The following is a 21,047-nucleotide window of genomic DNA, read 5'->3' on the forward strand; positions in this document are numbered from 1 at the left end:
CGCGTCGCGTTCAACGGATTCATTTGCATAAAGCTGGGCATCGGCCAGCTTTTTGACGGGCAGCACGACAGAAGCGTCGCACGGTCAAATGGATCTGTACTGTGAGGCGTCCTCCCCTGCGACTGTTCCCGGCGTCCTTTCCCCGTTGTTCCCGTTATTGTCGCGCGTCCCCTGCCACCGTGTCGCGCCGTGTGAGGCTTCCTCCCCCGCGGCTGTTTCCTGGCGTGTGAGGCGTCCTTTCCCCGTTGTTTTTTTCCTAAACCCAACCTCCGCCAACCCGTCATTGTCGCGCGTCTCCCGGCATGTGAGGCATCCTTCCCCGGGGTGTGGCGTTTGCTTTCCCCGTTAATGTCCGTATAGACCATTTCATGCTGGCCACCACGAAAAAAACGTGAGACCGTGTTGGCTGAAAACAGCTGTTGCTGCTGGAAACAATGCAGATGTAAAGTTGTGGGCCTACAAACAAAGCAATGAGTTGAAAGACACTAAAACGATTCAGCTGTGGGGAATTTGAGAGTTGGGTAATAATTACCTGTGGGTTTGTCACTATGAGCAACATCTCTCACTTTACACAAAATAATTTGACCCAATGTTTATATAAAAAAATCAATTAGTGCAGCTTTGACAACGTGTCAGTTGAGTTTTAAATCTCAAAAATTAGCCACAAGAAACATTAAAACTGTAAGTATAATGAATTTCTAGTAACAAGCCCAAGTAGCGAATAGTGAGTAGGAGCAGTCCCACCATTTTGCTCCATTTCTCAACAATTTCTCTGCCGTGAAGCCAATTTAACACAAGCTGATAGCATTTTGGCTACATCAGCACATAGACACAATAGCTGAAGTGAGTGTGTGGGATGAGCTGAATTAGGACAGACGGAGTCTCGGAGTATGGAGGAAGAGACAAGCACTGTTTGTGTCTGGCACCTGATGATGACTTCAGCACCACGGGAAAAAATGTGGTTCATATTCTCCCTTGAGCATTTGCCTTGTTTCAAATTGGCTCCACAATACAATGAATGATTCCCCTTGGACTATAAACACAGACACAAAGGCGAATCTAAACTTTGAACACAGCAGCAAACAAATAATAATCTAAGAATGAAGTATATTACTAGATGAAATATCAATTGTATAAAATAAAATGTAATTTGACATGAAAAACTGCATTAGCAATGTGTTAGAGGAGTTTGTAGGTAATTACAATTAAACAAAGACAGAACCTCACAGCTTAGCTTGCATTACAGGCTGTAAAACTTAAAAACCTCTTCAGTCACAATTTGATTTACTGCCATTATAACAACAGTTTGATGACACAAATACCACTCAGAATGATCACATACTGAAATACTACCCACTGTGTTTGTTTGAATGAGCTATTATCCACAGTCAAAACAAATTAAAACTTGAACTTACCGGAGCAAATATAACCATACACATTGGAGACGAGAGGATCTAATCCAGTACTGAATCCTACTTGAGTACTGCTGAAACAGAAGCTGCCTGAGGAAATCACGGTGTGTGTGTGTGCGTGTGTGTGTGTGTGCGCGTGTGCGTGTGTGTGTGGCTAATGTCTCTTCACTCCTCTATTCAATTCTGCCCTCTACCGCTTCTGAAATTAGGTAAGAAATAAAAGTAAGTAAAAAGGTTCAACAATTCCTTCAAATATGTAGTGGAAGACTAATTAAGCGTCCGTTTGCTCAAGTTGAACCTGCTAACACATACAGTAGGATAATTAAATCTTTAATTTTAAAACTAATGAGGCTATGGCCCCATATGTTTTATTAGAGTACTCATTAAATGCAATTTCTGAAGGTTATACTGGACTACACATTGCTATTTACTCGGTTAATCTCTTTGTTAGTATTCCTCTCCTGCTAATTCTATACTAATGCAATGTCAGTCTGCCTGTGTAAACAACATGAATGATTAATTAACCTCTTAGCTCTACAGCTGATAGAAAAACAGGGCTGAGATACCTTATTGCAAAACAGGAAGCGGTGAGTAGATTCATTATGGACACATTATACAAACAGTAGCAGATCAACCTAGTGCTAAAGCCAATTAGACATGTTTTGCAGCCTGTACATAGATGGCAAATGGGTGGAAAATAATAAATATTGCTTTTATGAGTATAAAGCCAACAATGTTGTTCCTTATTATTTTTTAATGAGTCAGAGTGCTAAACAGTGTGTAAAACAAGCTTTAGTAACCATTTGTGATACTGAGGTTGTGCTATGTGTTCTATGAGAGACTGAGGAACTTAATGGAAACCACTATGTAACACATTGACTGTTTTTTTGTTCGTTCTGTATTCTAATCCACACCTGTTGTGTCCACACACACTCCTCATTTCTTAATTTTCCAAAAAAAAAAAAAAACCTCACACTGACATATATATTATATATCAGTGTAGGAGCTAAATATGTTGTTTCAAGTGTTCAGATTTTGGGTGTTGTTCTTTGTATGTACATTGGGTGTCGCGTGGTATTACCTGGGGCAAGATTATAAAGGTGAGCTCCAAATTGTTGCCGGCAGGTGTTTGGCCCGGAAAGGGCAAATAGTTTTTGAACGCTAACGCTGTGACACCGAATGCTGTGATGCTGGAGTGCATTGGCGCCAAAGCCTTTGTTCTAAAGTTGTCTAATTGTTTATGGATTTATCGCTGAAAACATGAAATAATGGACATTTCATGCTGCACGGTTAACCAAATAAACATACTGTTATTCTGCAATGCAACACAGTCTTGAACGCTACACAGCATGTTAGCATCAGCGCGTCAGCCAGGTCACTCCGGGTTAAAACCACCTCAGTAGTTACGGTATCAGACCGAACAACTTTATAATTAGCATTCTCTCACTTCCTACACATAGGCCTACAGTCCACTACCACTGCTGTGAATAAATTAAGTTGTTTCCTCCGCTGCCCACTCCAACAATACTGTGGCCCATAGAGAGATAATTGTTGGACTTTGCCTGCCATTTGACAAAGGAGAGAGATAATTAGCTCTTCTCTCACCACTCTGACCTAAAAGTGATAAGTAGTTTTAATGACATGAAGTACAGCAGTTTTATGTGAACGATTGGAAAAATTTAAACAAAAGGCAGTAAAAAATGCTTTGTGAACGGTGGCTAGAGGGCTAACAATGAATACCAGTGCGGCTAAATATGTGTATGAATGTATTCATTAACACTGGTTATGTAGTATTTTCTGGCAACTGGATTTTGTTTATTAATATTTGTTTTCCCACTTTCAAATCAACAATAAATCCTCGAAAGCATAACGGTGTGGATCTGGATTATTCAAACGGCGCGTCATACAAGTGATTGTTCCCTGACTCAGCCTCTCGGCGGCTCATGGAGGTTACAAAGAAGTCGCTACACGGATTATCAACTACTTCTCGTCTTGGATTCACTTGAAAAGGATAGTATGTTGGATCCTTAGGCTCAAGAAATTGCTTTTGTGTCTTAGTCAGAAGCGGAAGCAAAAAGGATTTGAACTTGCTCAATCTGGTATGGTTGGAGCCCAACAAAAGCAGGCTCTGGAAAAAGAAATTCAGAGTATCAAAGCTCAGGCTCAGGTGGTTACCTCTCAATAGAGGAACTGAGGATAGCTGAGTTGGAGATAATCCGCTTCTGTCAGAAAGGAAGATTTCCAGCTGAGATTTCTAGCTTGGAAAAAGGAGAGGCTGTGAAGAGGAACAGCCACATTTACAAGCTGAACCCAGTTCTTAAAGATGGTGTCTTAAGAGTTGGTGGACGGCTTAGTAGGGCAGCCATGCCTGAAGATTCTAAACACCCTGTTATACTGTCAAAGGATCTTCACATCTCCGACATTATTCTTCGACATATACATCATCAGGTGGGACATTGTGGTCGTAACCACATGTTATCTATGCTGCGACAAAGATATTGGATTCCAGGTGCAAGTGTGGCCATAAGGAAAGTCTTGTCCAAATGTGTTGTCTGTCGGAGGTTACATGCTGTTCCAGGGCATCAGCAGATGGCAGACTTACCTCAAGATAGAGTTTCCCCGGACAAACCTCCATTCACACATGTTGGAGTGGACTATTTTGGACCCTTTGAAGTAAAGCGTGGAAGGAGTGTAGTGAAGAGATATGGAGTTCTTTTCACATGCTTGGCCATAAGGGCTGTCCACATTGAAGTTGCATCGTCGCTGGATACAGATTCCTTCATCAATGCTCTTCGTCGGTTCATAGCAAGACGTGGACAAGTATTGGAACTACGCTCGGATAATGGCACCAACTTCGTGGGAGCTGAGCGTGAGTTAAGGGAAGCCATCAAAAACTGGAATCTTGCTCAGATCCATGATACCCTTCTCCAAAAGGAAATAAAGTGGGTTTTCAATCCTCCAGCTGGTTCACACCATGGAGGTGTATGGGAGAGATTGATCCGATCCGTGCGAAAGGTTCCGTATTCAACACTGAAGGTGCAGTGCCTGGACGAGGAAAGTCTTCACACAGTACTCTGTGAAGCGGAAGCTATTATTAATAGCCGTCCTATAACCAAAGCATCCACTGATCTTAACGACCTGGAAGCACTAACCCCTAACCATCTTTTACTCCTAAAAACCACGCCATCTCTGCCACCAGGACAGTTCCTAAAGGAGGACGTATATTCACGTCGTAGATGGAGACAAGTACAATATATGTCCAATCTGTTTTGGAAAAGATGGATCGCGGAATATCTGCCGCAACTACAGGAGCGTCAAAAGTGGTCAGGTGTAAAACGGAACTTCATTCCTGGAGATATCGTCGTCATAGTTGACGATTCAGCTCCTCGCAACTCATGGTTGACTGGAAGGATAATTCAAACTATCCCGGACAAAAGAGGACTTGTACGAATAGTACGGATTAAAACCAAGACCAGCTGTCTGGACAGGCCCATCACTAAAGTTTGCCTCCTGCAGGAGGCAGAGGAGTCATGAGGAGTAGTAGCTGATTCTCTGACATATTGACATTTATACACTGACTTTCCTTGACTGGACTAGACACGAGGGGCGATGAACCCCCCCCCCCCTTCTAGAAGAAAGAAGAATATGACATTGTATACTACATTGATAAGCCCTTTATTTACAGGTCTCCTATGTTATGTCTTAATTATTATCATTGCCGAATAATAATTAGGGGCCGGAATATAGGAGCCATGTATATTAGGTTTGTTTATGGTCTATAATTTTCGCCCTATTACGTAACGTAGCACGTCATGGGGGTTGGTCTCATAATTGGTCTATTTATACACCTGGACACCTGCATGACGGAGGCTAGAGAGAGGGGGTGAGCTGGGGTTTTTGTATTTTTTGTTGACCGCAAGTTTTTTCCACATTTACTTTTACCCTTTTGTAGTATTTTCTGGCAACTGGATTTTGTTTATTAATATTTGTTTTCCCACTTTCAAATCAACAATAAATCCTCGAAAGCATAACGGTGTGGATCTGGATTATTCAAACGGCGCGTCATACAAGTGATTGTTCCCTGACTCAGCCTCTCGGCGGCTCATGGAGGTTACAAAGAAGTCGCTACAATTGTACAAAGAAGTCGCTACAATGTGTAAGTGGCTTAATTTCATTCCAGCCAACCAGGTGTGATGAGATGTACATTATTTCTTTAAACTGATGCATGCAACTGTTATAAGCTCAAGTGAATTTAGGGACTAACACAATTTGATACATTTTAATCATTTTAATTTTACTACATTCTGTGATTTTGCCTATAGTGGATATCCACCACAGCAAAAAACTCAGTAAACTCCAGGGGTCAATATCTGCCACAACACATTTTAAGGTGGAAATAATAAAGACTGGTGAGGCCAGGTGTCCTATCGGTGTCTTATGAGTTAAAACTGAAGGGCTGGAACCAAAGTCAGGATCAGCCAGACATACAGGCTTCTAACAATCACAGACACATACATCCAACCTTCTAACACACACACACCCTCTGCCCTTAATATGAGCTCTCTCTCAGCCCAGTTTTCCATATAAAGCCTCTAGACTTCTCACAACGATGATCACCATAATCAGATCTTATGATTGGTTAGTGTGAGCCTCCTCTCCCATATTACAGGCAGCTGGATGTGCAGCTTGCCAGCAGCTGGGGAAGAGATATCTCTCTAGTTTAAATGCCCCTCAGCCTCTGGAGGGCGCTATTTAATAAGCATCAGCATTATTAGATCATTCAGCTGCACTAGCCAGTAGCCTAACACACATTTTGCAATATCTGTGAGCATGTTATTGAAGTATATAGATATTAAGTGTGCATGTTTGTCTCAGGCATGTGTTTGCATTCACAATGTATAAATATGCACCAAGCAGGACAGCGTTTACTAAATATGTGCCATAAATGTGAGGATGCAGTATTTCCAGTCAAATATGAGCCTGCTGTGTATAGCTGTTATGTTAAACTAAACTGAATCAGACAGATGTCAACATAAACACACAGCTAACAGAAATGTAAACTAATGTATTTAAATGGGAAGCATATGTTGTGGTCACAGCACGACTACGGTAGTGAGTAGTATGAAATGCCGAAAATCTGCATAAGGAGGTTGGTTGGGGGGGGGGGAGGTGGATGGGTCAAACAATTCCGGACTTTCACCCCTGAGGCCGGGGGTCGCGTCCCGCTTGTGGCGTTTTGTTTCCCCATTAATCGTCCCGGTTAAAGAAATAATTCCCCTATTCCAGAATAGATAAGATATGTAGCCAGACCATACTCCTACTGAAGATATGGTTTGGCAATGCAAGACTTTATTACTGGTAAACATACGGTACAACTCTACTGCTATGCAGACGACATCCAGCTGTATATCTTCAGAGGTGCTGCCTACAGTTTGGTTACTATATTGTTGACAGACTGGGGTGTATTCTCAAGTACTACCACCTACAATCACATTACGGGAGTAATTTAATTAGCTGGCACTTAACTAAAAAAACTGCTGTTAACTGTATGCTATTTTATTAGTTTTATCTTGATTATAATGAACTTTTTTATCAATGTTACAAAAGTGCTATATAAATAATTTTATTATTAATTTTTTCTTGAATATATGTCTGGCTGGCATCATCTTTATGCAGTTTCTAACTTAAAGAGTTATCATCTCAGTTGGTATAACCACCACATTGCCGTGGAAACAAGGCACCCACTTAAATAACACATAAATAGGTTTTAAGCCCACGCTAATTAGAGATGCACCGATAGACCAGCCGGTGACCAAAATTGGCCGGTTTTCACGTGCTCGGCCGTGACCGGCGACTGACAGGTCAGTCTGACATATGCCGATTTCATGCCGGTAATGCTACAATTAACTGACAACATAAGTTATACGAGTTACAGTTCTCACGCACACACACACGCAACAGCACAGTCTCTTTATCCTTTCTCTCAACTTTTACGCAGTGTGTACCCGCTCGGGGTGTAAAGCGCGTGTCCGCGCTATTCTCTCACATGTAGCTAGGGAACCTCCATAGATATATATCTATGGGGAACCTTGTGAATTAACCTGCAACATGTCAGCTGTTTGGAAATTCTTCAGCGTGTGTGCAGAAGATAACATGTTTGCAATATGCAACACCTGCAAGGAGAAAGTAGGGCGTGGAGGGACTACACCAAAAACCCCAAAACATTTGTTGGATATTGGATGTGAAAAGAAGGAAATGGTTCTAACATTGCACTTTATATGTGTGTGAATTTCCCACACCAGGAGTAATTTATATAGTTCTATTTTATAGTGATCCATTATCTGTTCAAAAAAATTTCTATGTTCTGTGCAAAATGTTCTATTAAAGAAAAAAGTGGTTAGAAAAAATGAAATTGTAATCAGCTAAAATCTGTATCGGCTGGCCTAACTCAAAGAAAATCGGAAATCGGAATCGGCCTAGAAAATTGTAATCGGTGCATCTCTAACGCTAATAAAAGTTTTATATCAGCCATACAAAAATGACTCCTCTGGTATCAGAATTTAAATAACCGCAATAGAAAATATGTGTGCATCCATTTCTGATAGCAAGGATATCATGTAGAGAAACCATAGCTTTATCAAGTCTTCTTCTGTAGCACACTAATGGTGGGATGGCATATCAGAAGATACAGGATGTGGTAAGAAATACTTTTAACATTACATTTGGTGTGTGTTTCAAACGAGAGTATGTTCCATTATCGATCCAACAATTTTCATCGGACCAATTTGATTTCCGTGGTCCATTTATTGTATGTACTGTCACTTCTGTCTGCTCATTTGCCTGTTTATAGAATCATCTGCTAAACAATTTGGCCATGGTATTGGCCATACTGAAGGCAAAGTGAAACCCTTTTGTGGGAAACCAGTGAAATCAAATAAAGAAATACAGAGAAAAATACTGTCCCTACTGATTTGGTGTGATATATTTTGAAAAGGTAAACATAAGCATAACATAAAGCTCATCTCTTGAAACCATTGTGCACTATCTGTCTAAAATGTATGGTTTATGCCATCTTGTGGCTAAATGCATGCACTGAGCATAGGAAAACCATAAAATCTCCTTGTAGAGTTTTCGACTACTTGTTATTTTCTAATATATGCAACCTTAGAAGGGGATTCAAATCAAATAGTGCTGTATGATAAACAGAGGACTCAAATTTCCATTGGTTTCCTGCAGATTCAGACCTTAGGCGTAGGCTGAATGCTGCTTTGCCTGGCTGTCAGGTTGCATAGCTGGAACCTCTGCAGGGTATTTCCCTACGGAAGTGTTTTTAAGTGATTAACTCTCTTTAGCTTTGGTTGGTTTTGAGGCAAGATGAGGCCACAAACAAACACACAGCAATGTGCTCATACGTCTGCTGACACTTAATAGATTCACATATGCAGCTAAAAGAACTGATGAATACTGTACATGCAGACTGTGGCATGTGCTTATCTGAGCAAACAAATGGTAGAAGAAAAGTGACCAGAAGAGCGAGAGAATAAATACTCCCTCCTAATTATCACAAACACCCCCAGATAAACATCTCTCTCTCTCTTTATGTCTATATACTCTGTTGCTCCCACCCTGCAGCTGCCTCCTCTCCCTGTGATTTTCGGCTCGGGTTTAGCCCCTCTCATTTCTGGCTGGGGCCTTTGAACAGGAGAGCGTGGCATTGTGGAAGTAGGGTGGGTGCTAAGCCCTGCGCCCCGTGTGTTTATCTGCCTCTCCCAGCTGGGCTCCTCAGGGAACAAGAGAGAGAGAGAGAGAGAGAGAGAGAGAGAGAAAAAAAAAAAAAGAGAGAGAAAAAAAAAAAAAAAAAGAGAGAAACCATGCTACAGGAATGAAAACTGCAGGAGGCTTAAACACCAGCAAGACCTACTGTACAATACAAAAAGCCCTCCATTATGAAAAACTGGAAAACAAATAGGGTCGGGCAGTAAAAACATGAATCAGGCAGAGAAGCAACAGGAAAGGTGAAGTACGGCAGAAAAACAGAGTATTTAAGTAATTGGGGCTTGGTATAATGATGAACATTTGTCTTTCAATCAAATAAAATAAGAGGGATGACAAGAGTGGAGCTGCTTGAACAAGAGGATGTTATTAAAGTGGCAGAGGAAGGGAGTAAGGTTGCACTGCTGAAAGGAGAGAATTGGACCCGTAGGTGAGGATCACAATAATGACACAAACATGCCACACACACAAAACCCACACACACTCTATTCAAGCAGCGACTCTCTTAAAATCATCAGTGTGGAATAACGCCATTGTGGAGTGGCTGCGCGAGGCGAAAAAAACCGCCTCAAATGTTCAGCCCCTATCCCTGCCTGACGGAGAGGGAAAAATATCTAGGACACTCTTTACGAAGACAGAAAGAAAGAGAAATATGGAACAGAGAGTGAGACAGAGATTGAGAGAGAGAGAGAGAGGCATATCACTTTCAAATTGCTTATCCACTACTATGATTTAAGATCAAACGACTCTTAAAAACTACGCAAACCAACCGTATGGAGTGAGTGGTTTTAATAGGAAGGAGGGACAAGCATATGCAGCAGGGCAAATTATTTTGTTGTGGGATATTTGAGAAGCACCTATTAATTTGGATCTTCTCATAATTGGAGCTGTTCTGACTTGAGATCATGCTTACTTTGCACTCAACAAAGCTCCAAAAGCTTTCTGAATAAATATTTATTTTACATGCATTGACTAAAATTAAAAACGGAAATATGCCCCCTGGATTAGTTTTTGTAGCTAACTGCGTATAGGGAAACTTGTTGACTAACCAAACTAGCTGCCTATTCATCTGTGCACATGCCTGTGTATTTACACATGTCAGACTGTGGGTCACTATCTGTGCCTGCTCACCTATTCCCACTTTCCCTTGTCAGCCCTGCAGTATATACGTTTTGCACTTATTCCCCGGGCCAGATTGTCGCTTCGTGCCCTTACCTTTCCAGCCACCTGAACCCTGAACACTGAACCCTGCAACCTGAAAGCCGTCCATGTCTGATCCATGGATTGATGATTTTTTGCCTAACCCCTATTTGGATAAGTTTGCCTGTGCTAACCCTAACCTGATTTTGACACTTGCCTTTTGATTCAAGTAAAAGTGAACTATGATCTTAACCTGTCTGTCTGTGAGTCGTGCTTCATGGTTAAGCTTGCTGCTATTTTTTGAGCCATTACAGCATGTCACATTCTCAAATTTCCAAAACCTGCTGAGGAACATTCTTAACCAAACACAAAAGCAATTGAGATAATCAATTCCTTTATGTGCCCCATGCATGCTATCATTTCTCTTCTGCTTCGGTACACTTGGCTTTTTTTTTCTTTCTTAATTCTTAATTTATGTAATATGCTACTGGATATAGAAGCCTGTATATTCATGCTTGTGCATTCATACAGCATTCCCATTCACTGATATCACCATGTTTGTGTGTGCATGGCTGCATGTGAGCCTCAGTGTGTAACCTCTCTCTGTGCATGTGTGCGTTTCTGAGTGTTTAAGGACCTAGATGTGAGCATGCAATGTGTATTTATGATAACGTAGAGTCAAAATATCTCACTCTCACCACTCAGGCAGAAGCATTAGCAACACACACACACACACACACACACACACACACACACACACACACACACACACACACACACACACACACACACACACACACACACACACACACACACACACACACACACACACACACACACACACACAGTCTCACTTGTTCTGCTGCAGTATGCAAACGAGCAAATTTATGCATATTTAAGTTGAGTAAGAAAATAAAAGGACAAACGAAAGATCAGGAATGGAAGCACAGTGGGGCGAGCAGACAGATGCACTTAAATTGAACGTTATTGTTTTTAATTCACTTAACATTGTAAAAAAGAAAGAAAAAGAAAAAAAAGCCCACAAGAAGCTTCCTTTTAGGCTTTTCAATTAAAACTGATGATACCTTAATTTTAAGTTAAGTCCTCCCACTCCCTAACTAGCTGATGTGTGGTGAGCATTCTGGCGTCGTAAGGCGTTGTATGGCTGCCGTGAATCACCCAGGTGCCCACCCAAAAGCGCTTTGAGTGTCTATGATAAAGCGCTATATAAATGTAATAAAATAAAATAAATAAGTTGGCTACAATAAATGCATAAGAGGAGCAGAAAACCCTGTTAATTTACTATTTCCTCCTACCTGAGACAAAGGGTTTTTCCTGCTCATCAAACAGATATGGTCATGCTCCAATGATATTAATCTTGGCTGCTACATTAGTGTGAAAAACTACTTCACTGACTACAGAAGCGGCGACCAAAAGCCTTCATGTGAAAGCTGTCTGTTCTTTGCTTTAGTAGCAGCACCACAGAACAAAATCATCAGCTCATTTAACGGAGGCTAATCCTTTCCTGCAAAGGGAGCGCTTTGTGCCCTGCATAGCCCAGATTCATCTTTCCCACTATCTCTCTGCTCCCTCTCTCTGTAAGCTTGACTGACTACATGCAGGCAAAGAAATATCTCCATTTATTTTTGTTACAGTGTCCCCTCTTGGTGCTCCTCTTCTACCCATGGGGTTTTCCATAGCTACTTCAGGTGACCTAGCTGTGTCACTGCATTTATTAAGCTTGGGGCTCCCAACAGAAATGCAACACAAACCCACTGTGTGTGTGTGTGTGTGTGTGTGTGTGTGTGTGTGTGTGTCTGTAGTTGTATATAATGCTGGGTTTATATTTGCAAGAAGGAATTTCCACACAAGATCATCAAAATGAATGTCACTTCTAAAAGGGAATATTAAAAGTTAAGGCTAGGTTTAGATCGGTGTAGGCTGGATCAATGGAAGTATATTTCCAGGAGAATTGCCCACACACCGGATGTCCCTCACCTTCTGCTCTTGCCGTTCTCAAACTCTGTTCGCTACGGGACGACAAACTTTGAGCTAGCAAGCTACGCGCTGAAAATGGCAAGCTTTGAAGAAAAGTTGGATCATGCAACAAGGCAGGACTGCTTGGGTCTTTCGGGCATGATTGCATAGATTTACAAAGAATATGTTTACAGCATCTACTCTATCTAACTGGGACGTTTTGGGACTGATTGGGGTGGGAATTGCTATGGATGAAGTGCACATGGCGATACAATGGTTAGAGCAAATTACGTTTAACTATGTATCCACCTAATTTAAATAGCTCACGTTACTGTAACGTTATTGTGTTAACAGTTAATTAAATATTGTATGTGACGTTTCCTTTTGTGGCGTTTTCGTTTCCACCAAAACAAGTTGCTTCTTGAGACCATTTTGCAGAGCCACAGTCGCTGCATCCGGAGCTTAGGGCCGCCCAAGACGATTGTAATTGGTTTAAAGAAATACAAACAGTCAGAGCGCAACATGACATCATGACTTTGCGTAAACATACACGGCCACTTTCTTAAGCCAAGTGGTGTGTTATCTGTACACATTTTGAGCTATCCGCGCGTATGGCTACGCTGTATACAGCGGACGTAAACATGCGTGCCACTTGGCATGTTATTGCGAGAAGAAAGCAACGGTTGAGTTTAGGAAATGTGACATGCGGATTGGGTTTAGGAAAAGAAGAACGGGGTTGGCTTTAGTAAAAGAAGAAAGCGACGGTTGAGTTTAGGAAATGTGACACGTGTGACACGATCCCCGGTCTCCTGGGTGAAAGTCCTGTGTACGCAGATTTTTGCCCTTTCATATTACTCGCTACGGCGTAAATTCACATGCAATCGCAAGGTAATGTAAGTCAATGGAGGCAAAAAGGCATTGATAAACACGCTAAAAAGCGAGTATGCGTCTTGATAACATGCCAATAATGGCATATGAATTGGCGTGTCATACATACGCCATTTCATGAGATCAGTCTGCAGAGTGTTTTTATTTCCTATCCCAGAATGCATGTGTGGTGTAGCCCGACCTTAACACAGTGCAGTGGAGACAGGTCTGGCAATGAGAGACTAGGATTGGGGTCCAAATAAATGAGTGTAGAGTTAAGTATGAATATCTGACGTGCAGTGGGTTCTTTTGGTTTAATCTCAGTTACTTATAATAATCTTGATGTATTGTAATATGAATACAGTGTGTCTTTTTGACATTTCTTTTTTTTTTTTTTATGCTCTCCTACGCGTACATACTGTCTCGACACCTGTGCTCTTCCATGTACAATTTGTGTGTGGGATGTCTTGTTCGATTAGACATGTCTAAAGACAGGAGTAGACAGGCTAACCTTTCCCTGCCCGAGTCACAGATGGCGGACCATCATCTCAGGGTTGAGAGGGACACAGAGGTCTAGCTCTGACTTGATGGTCAATAAATGCCATGTCACATCCAGGAGATCAGTAGCTCTATACAGCCCTCAACCCCAGTTTATCTTAAGATCACATCATGGAATGTACGATCAGGGGTCACTAAAATCATTAGATAAATAATTGTTTTCTTTATAACCAAATCAGAACCAAAGTCCTGCCCAGATCAGTATGTTAGACCAATGTCTTTATTGTTTTGTTACTGAGAGGCCAGCAGAAATAACATCTACAGTATAGACTAGTTGATTGCCATTACATTTTCATTCCTGCTGGACGCTTTCTGCAGATGCACCAAAAGTTACTGTTTTATTTCACATTTCTCTATAATTCATGATCAGTTAGTAGATTTACTACTAGAAGATTGATTAAACCTGCATTCATTGATTTTTGGTCATGGAATTCATTGTGGAGTCATGTTTCTGGACCCCTGATGAATGTAAGTCCAACATCCACGCTACTTTTAACTCTGTTTTGGACAACACCAAATCCTGAGAAACTTTCTGTCTCTTTAGCTGCTAAATGCTCCAGTATGTTCACCAGCTAGTTTCTCTGTCTGTTATTTATGTATTTAAATAAACTAAAATGCTTGCAGAAGCTGAGGTGGATGGCAGAGTCGGGTGATAACTCTCATGTGGGTTTGTCTCAAAGAGCGACTCTTTTCAAACTTGAAAATTTGATCCATTGTTAACAGTGTTGGGAGTAACGCGTTACAAAAGTAATGCAATTACAGTAATGTATTCCTTTTTGCTGTAACGCAGTAATATAACGCATTACTAATTAAAGTTCGGTAATATTATACCCGTTACAATCTCAGTAATGCGAACATTTAGTGGTGTTTTGTTTTTTTAAGACTTCACCAACACTGCGAAACATTTCTTCACAGAAAAAAGAAAGCCGTGAGTATTATTTCCTGTTGCTGTAGTCGATGGTTGAGATGACTCCAGAGACAGATACATTTGCGAGATGGACATTGTTTTCAGGAGTTATTACGCTGCGTTGAAGCGAGCTGTCCCGTCACTGTTCCCCGCAGTCAGAGCCAGAACCAGAGACGGTACGGACAACATCTGTGTCCCGAAAGGAAACATGTTGGGAATTAAGGTTTAGGCTTGCTATACGTAAATATCATTACATTTTATCAGCCGTGGAAAGTAACTATGCCGTACTTCAATACAACTGTAAGGTACTTTTAATTGAGTATTTTCATTTTTTCCTACTTGTATGCTTTAGTTCTCTATTTTTATAGCTTTAGTTACTTTGCATATTCATATTAATTATACAAAATATTATGAATAATCTATGATATATTAAAGTGGATAAAGATGAGACTTTGTTGATCCAGTGGTGAAATTCACAAGCTACCTGCCAAGTCAAACTTACGCTGTTATTTTGGGGAAAGTAACTCAAAAGTAATGCAAAAGTAGTGTAACGCATTACAATTCAGAGACAGTAATGTTTTAATATAACTAATTACTCTCAAATGACAGTAATTAGTAATCTATAATGTATTACATTTTGGAAGTAACTTGCCCAACACTGATTGTTAATATAAAAATGCAGCTTTTAAGTCCCCTCGTTTCGCAATCAAGTACAATATTGTTTTCATTAAATTAGATCTATTTGTGTTGTTAAGGATCCTCTGCTGTAGAGTGGGGTGTAGTGAGCCCCTGGTTATGAGGTGCCAGGACTGAGGAGTGGAGTGTAAAAAAAAACTCCTGTTCTCTGTGAGTGTATCCCAGCCATGAGCTTCCCAAAAACATACAGGGACATGCACACTTACTAGTGTTGCTGGTTGGAATATATTTGAGTAGGAGTTATTTAATTAGCATTTCAAACAATAAACAAAAACATCCACAGGAGTTTTGTGATGAAAAAGATTTCTTAGGATCTTTGTGCAAAAGTTGCACATTGCAACACCCAACGTTGAGAAGAGGGACCATCAGACATAGAACTTTGAATGATATGACACATTAGGGATTGAGTGACAGATGTCAGGGTTGACAGATACCACCAGCTGCAGAGCAATTTGTGATAGTTATTATGAGGCAACATGCCTTTTTGCAAAAGTTTCACTGCTGCTCTAATTCCCCTGCCTGGCCCAAATAGACGCCATGACAATGAGAGGCTTGTTTAAATGGATGCTACACGCTTAACGCCATCTCTTGAAGCGTTTAAAAGAGGTGTCATTTTCCCCAAGCCTCGTGTCCCCTTGTCAAAGGGAACTGAGGGATTTCAGTGTTGAAAAACAGATCTTTGACCTGGCAAGTCTCTTGTGATATCTGTCGGCAGCTGTCGCCTCCCCCATCTGCATCTCCCTGCTTTTACTTGTTTTCCTTTGCTGTGTGCGTGCTTATGCTCCTGCACAAACATCTATCGTGAAAATTGTTCAGCAATCTGTCAAAACCTATAACACATTACCAAGGTGAAATAACACAAAATGTGACAGACGAAAAGACAAAGAGACAAAGAGCGAGTGAGAGAAAGAGCTGTGATTGCCATGCAATTTGAAATGCTAATTTTGCCAATCCTGCTGCATTCAAAATCTGTTCAATCTGTGGTGTATTTTACTCATGTGAGGCTTTGCTGTAGTTGCATAACTGCAGACTAATTCTGGCCCTTCACACTCAATTTCCCAATGAAAAGAAATAGTGTTCATTCGGCCTAGTGTTTGGAGATCACAATATGTAATTTGCTTACAATACAAAAAAGATGTCGCCATTAATCAGAGTAAGAATTTGATTTCATGCTTTCTTAAGACTAACCTAATAATAGGTATCACATATTTACTTTTACAATGGCCAACATACAGTATATGCATTACAGATTTGATTCCAAGAGCATTTGCCAAGGATATGTACAGTTCTGTGTTCCAGTATTGGCGTTTATCCATTACATGGTAACTGCTCGACTCGCCTCGACTCTACTCGCCTCGATGCACTGTGCGTTCATTTTCTATTGCAGATTTTAGTACCGCCTCAGCGTGGCTGGTCATCATAGCGGCGCCGCAGTAAACTGCCGTGACCTAACGTGACACACGCACACAGAACGTCGAAGGTGTGTTGTTGTTGTTGTTGCCACAGCCAGAAGACACATTTTGTTTCAAATGAAGCTGGAGGCAGCAAAAAATAAATAAATACACAGCTGGCTAAACTATTTAAAAATGGCGTGTTTGTTCAGGACACCCCCCTCTGTCGCTTTCACGTCACCTTTTGGTATCGCCTCAGCTCGCTTGGAACCTCGACTGAGGTGGTACTAAAAAAAGTTCCTGCTGGCAGGTACCAGGTACTTTTTTTCGTAATGGAAAACCCAAAAAGGCGAGTAGAGTCAAGGTGAGTCGAGCAGGTACCATGTAATTGAAAAAAGCGCCATATGACTATCCTTAATTTTCAGGGTACATTTACTGAAAATAGCAGGAACACACACATTTTCTAGCTAGAGAAAGATAGCCATTAATCAATAAAATTTCTGAAAATGTTGAAAAATTACCATCACAATTTCCCAGGGCCCAACGTGACGGCTTAAAATTGCTTGTTTTGTTGGAGCACCAGTTCTAAACCACTTGACATTAACACAAAACTGAGAAAAGAAGCAAATCCTCACATTTGAGAAGCTAGAACAAGCATGTTTGGCATCTTACTTGATAAATAACTGATTTATCAAAATTGTTAGCGATACATTTTCTATATTGTCACTATCGTCGCTATGAATATTGTTAATACATTTTGTTAAAGTCTATCAAACAGTCACATGCTGACATTTGTAACACTACATTCATTTTCATATCCACATTCAGCTGTATTAAGGCTGCCTATCACCAGCTTACAGTTTAACATGTGCAGAAAGGAATTTGGATTTCTTGTTTCCACATTCTCCACTCGTTGATTACTGTTATGAAATCAAAACAAATTTGCTTTTTAAAAATAATGCTGTCTACTATAATATAGTCCTAAAGCTCTACCCTGCAATAGCCTACACAAAATGCTGCTCCTTTATTTCCATGTCTTCAATGGATCTTCAGCTGGTGAGGATGCTGACATTTTGCCTGGGACATGTATCTTTAGCCTCAGTCTATTAGCACATGTCATGTATGTATGCATGCAGCCATCATCACGTGCATATTTAAAAGCCCTTTACAGGCATCTCATTTAAAAACAAATCAGCTTGAATCTTTAAAAAGCCAGACAAAATCCAAAATTACTGGCTAATGAGAAGCCTGTTGGACCCATATTTGCAAAAAGTACTGAGTGTGTGAAGAATTGGTAAATCTACTGGTGTTAACTTGTAGACACTGCATGTGTGCCGCGTGAGAAAGGAAAACCTGACAGGCAGTAACTAAGTGGGTGGGACTAAGTGGTCCCATCGAAGACGCTTCCTCGACATTTTCTATTTGACATATATAGACATTATATTTAGTAAGTAAATACTATATTCAGGCCCAAGCAATAATAACCCCCCCATGACAAGTGATCTGTTGTGGCACACACAAACACACACACACACACACACACACACACACACACACACACACACACACATACACAAACATACACTGTGCTCAGCCCACAGGCAAACTAAAATGGCGTACAGTAAGGTACTGAGGATGACATCATAGGACAGTGGGTGAGTCCTGGGTTTTGAATAAGAGGAGGACCCTTACTCATAAATTAGACTCATGATGGACTCATTCCTTGTGACTCATCAGCCTGAGTTTTGCTGTAGTACAGGAAACCACTTTGTTGAAACAATACTTGGTAAATCTCCCCATGTGAGATGATACAACAGCCATGATGATGCACCAGTGCATAAAAAACGCATGTATATCATTTGCATCATGTGCTCAATCAACTGTACAATATTTCTCCTTCTATTTTTCTCTCTCTCTCTCTGTCTCTTTCTCTTTCTCTCTCACACACACACGCATGCACGCACACGCGCACACACACACACGCACGCACGCACGCACACACACGCACACACACACACACACACACACACACACACACACACACACACAGTGAAGAGTTTGGGCACATCTCAAAGGACACTTCTGCATGACTTGGTCCATGGTGGAGAAGAGGGGACCTTACAGCTGTTTGGAGAGGAATATGCCACACACACACGCACGCACGCACACACACACACACACACACACACACACACACACACACACACACACACACACACACACACACACACACACACACACACACACACACACACACACACACACTATCCTCTAGAATCTCCTGCAGACATGGCTGATTATTTATTTGCCTTATCCTCGTGCAGACCTAGTAGGCCTACTGACTAAAGATGGAGAAAACTACTGGTCTACTGCAACTGTTTGTCAATATGGCCAATCAGCTATACAGTCAAGGGTTCGTTAGCATTAGCAAAGTAAATATCAATGGCTGCCTTAACTACCTCCTTTAATGCCCGATGGCATGTAAACAAACCAAACTGACAGACATGTATTCCACTGGTGTCATTATGTGGGGCATTTTGATAATGAATCATGATTGTCAAAAGCACAGGAAAAACAACGGCTGACATTGTCATTCCCATGTCAGTCTAACTTTAGCTGAATGTATTTAAGGTTAAAAAGAAGCTGCTGTTTTAACAGAGGGCTGAAAACCCTAGTCCAGGATTCCTAGGAATTACATACATATTGGACGATTCTGCACCTCACAATTCATGTCCAAATCCAACATTTAGTGCCAATGCATGAAGTGGTGTAGGCTTCATGTAACATATTTGACTATGATGTGGGAGACTGGAGTTTGTGTCCCGTCATAGACCGACTTTTTTATTAATCTTAACCACAATCATTCCCTAACCTTGAAGTTTTGTTTAGTTGCCTAACCATACCATAATAGTTTAGCTGCCATAACCACGGTCTTCCACTAATGGTAACAGTAGGGCAGTTGTCATGCGCAGATATTGTAGAGAGAATTTAAAAAATGTGGCACTAGACATAACAAAAATCAGTGACACATAATCTGGGGTTTTGCAGAATTGTCCAAGGTCAACATTCTTCTTGCAGTAAAATAAAATACTCAAGTCCTAGTCCTAATTCCAGTGTACTCTGAAAAAGTACTTCTACATCTCTACCTGTCAGAGTCTCCTGAGGCTGGAGCAGAACTGAGCTGGAGTCAGAGAGTAATCATGGGCCAAATGAGGGCAGTTACATCATTTACACTCCAGATGGAGGCTGAAAAAGTGAGATCTGAGGTTTCGTGCTCTCTCTGGTATAAGAGAGGAACAGCCTAACAACACAACTACACCACAGATGATGCTGCTGCAGAATACATCCGAATACCTGGATCATAATTTGAATTGTTTGCATTTTTATAAGCCCTCTGGCCAGCAGAGAAGTTTGAAGTGTTTCCCTCAGTTGCGGGTGAGGGGAGAAAAATAAGAAGGCACAGTGTGGAAAAGGTCACTTTTATAATGGTGTCATGAAGGCATACCTGTCAAGTATCCTGTTTTGGCCGGGAAAGTCCTGTATTTTACCCTTCTTTCCCGCCGTCATCCCGTATTAGTATTTTCCTGTAAATCTCCCGTATTTTAACCTGCGTTATTAAAAAATAATAATACCCCGGGCCCGAGCGGAGTAGAAAAAAGAAAAAAAACATTCCCAATCTGAGCTCTGTCACTAGCCTCGCGATAACTGCCTACTACAGGTACTGTAGATGCCAGTTGTCGCGAGGTTAGTGTGTGAGGTCAAATGATGAGTGACAACGCGTGGGAAAAAAAGAAGAAAAAAAACAGAGATGGATGATGGACGCTACGACAGAGACGGTGCGCTGCCAAAACTTATAAAGGCTTTACTATGCATTCCCCATAGCAATGCAAGTTCAGAAAGGGTGTTTAGCATGGTACGAAGATTGTTAGAGAATAGGATGACGCGAACAGACAGAACTGTCTGCGCTTACTCTCATGTAAAATGAACCACTCTGGCCCAGCCCACAAATACACTCCTTCCAAAACAGTCTTAAAGAATGCAAAGTCTGCAACAAATTTGTACAATAACTCACTAAAGAAAAGTTATGTGAAATTTAAAACAAAAACTGTAAAAGAAAAGCAATATGATATATAATGAAAAGAATGTGTGGAATGAAAATAAAATGTAAAGACAAGCAATGTTATAAATTGTAAATGTTTTCAGCATTCTGCATCAAGTGGTGATTTTAGCTTTCTTGTACACCTGTCTTAAAATGTAAGGGATACTGGAGCTTGGTTGGGGTGGTGGGACTGCTCGAGGTGGGCACCGGAAAATTTCCCTTATTTT

At 41.0% G+C, this 21,047-nt stretch overlaps 1 protein-coding gene across 2 annotated transcripts in view; it reads right to left on the reverse strand.

Annotated features, from left to right (window-relative positions):
• LOC120558214 (synaptoporin) overlaps positions 1 to 21,047 on the reverse strand; it is a 28,674-nt gene that overhangs the window by 5,895 nt on the left and 1,732 nt on the right. The window contains exon 1 of one of the 2 annotated variants that reach the window (XM_039799172.1): positions 1,416 to 1,494. The exons of the other annotated variant lie outside the window; for it this stretch is intronic. Within the exon in view, the coding sequence (XP_039655106.1) occupies positions 1,416 to 1,439 (24 nt within the window). The 5' untranslated portion in view covers positions 1,440 to 1,494. Of the gene's footprint in view, positions 1 to 1,415; positions 1,495 to 21,047 lie in introns of those variants that run through there. 2 annotated transcript variants of the gene reach the window in all.

The sequence above is a fragment of the Perca fluviatilis genome, chromosome 4, assembly GCF_010015445.1.
Source record: "Perca fluviatilis chromosome 4, GENO_Pfluv_1.0, whole genome shotgun sequence".
Classification (NCBI taxonomy): domain Eukaryota; kingdom Metazoa; phylum Chordata; class Actinopteri; order Perciformes; family Percidae; genus Perca; species Perca fluviatilis.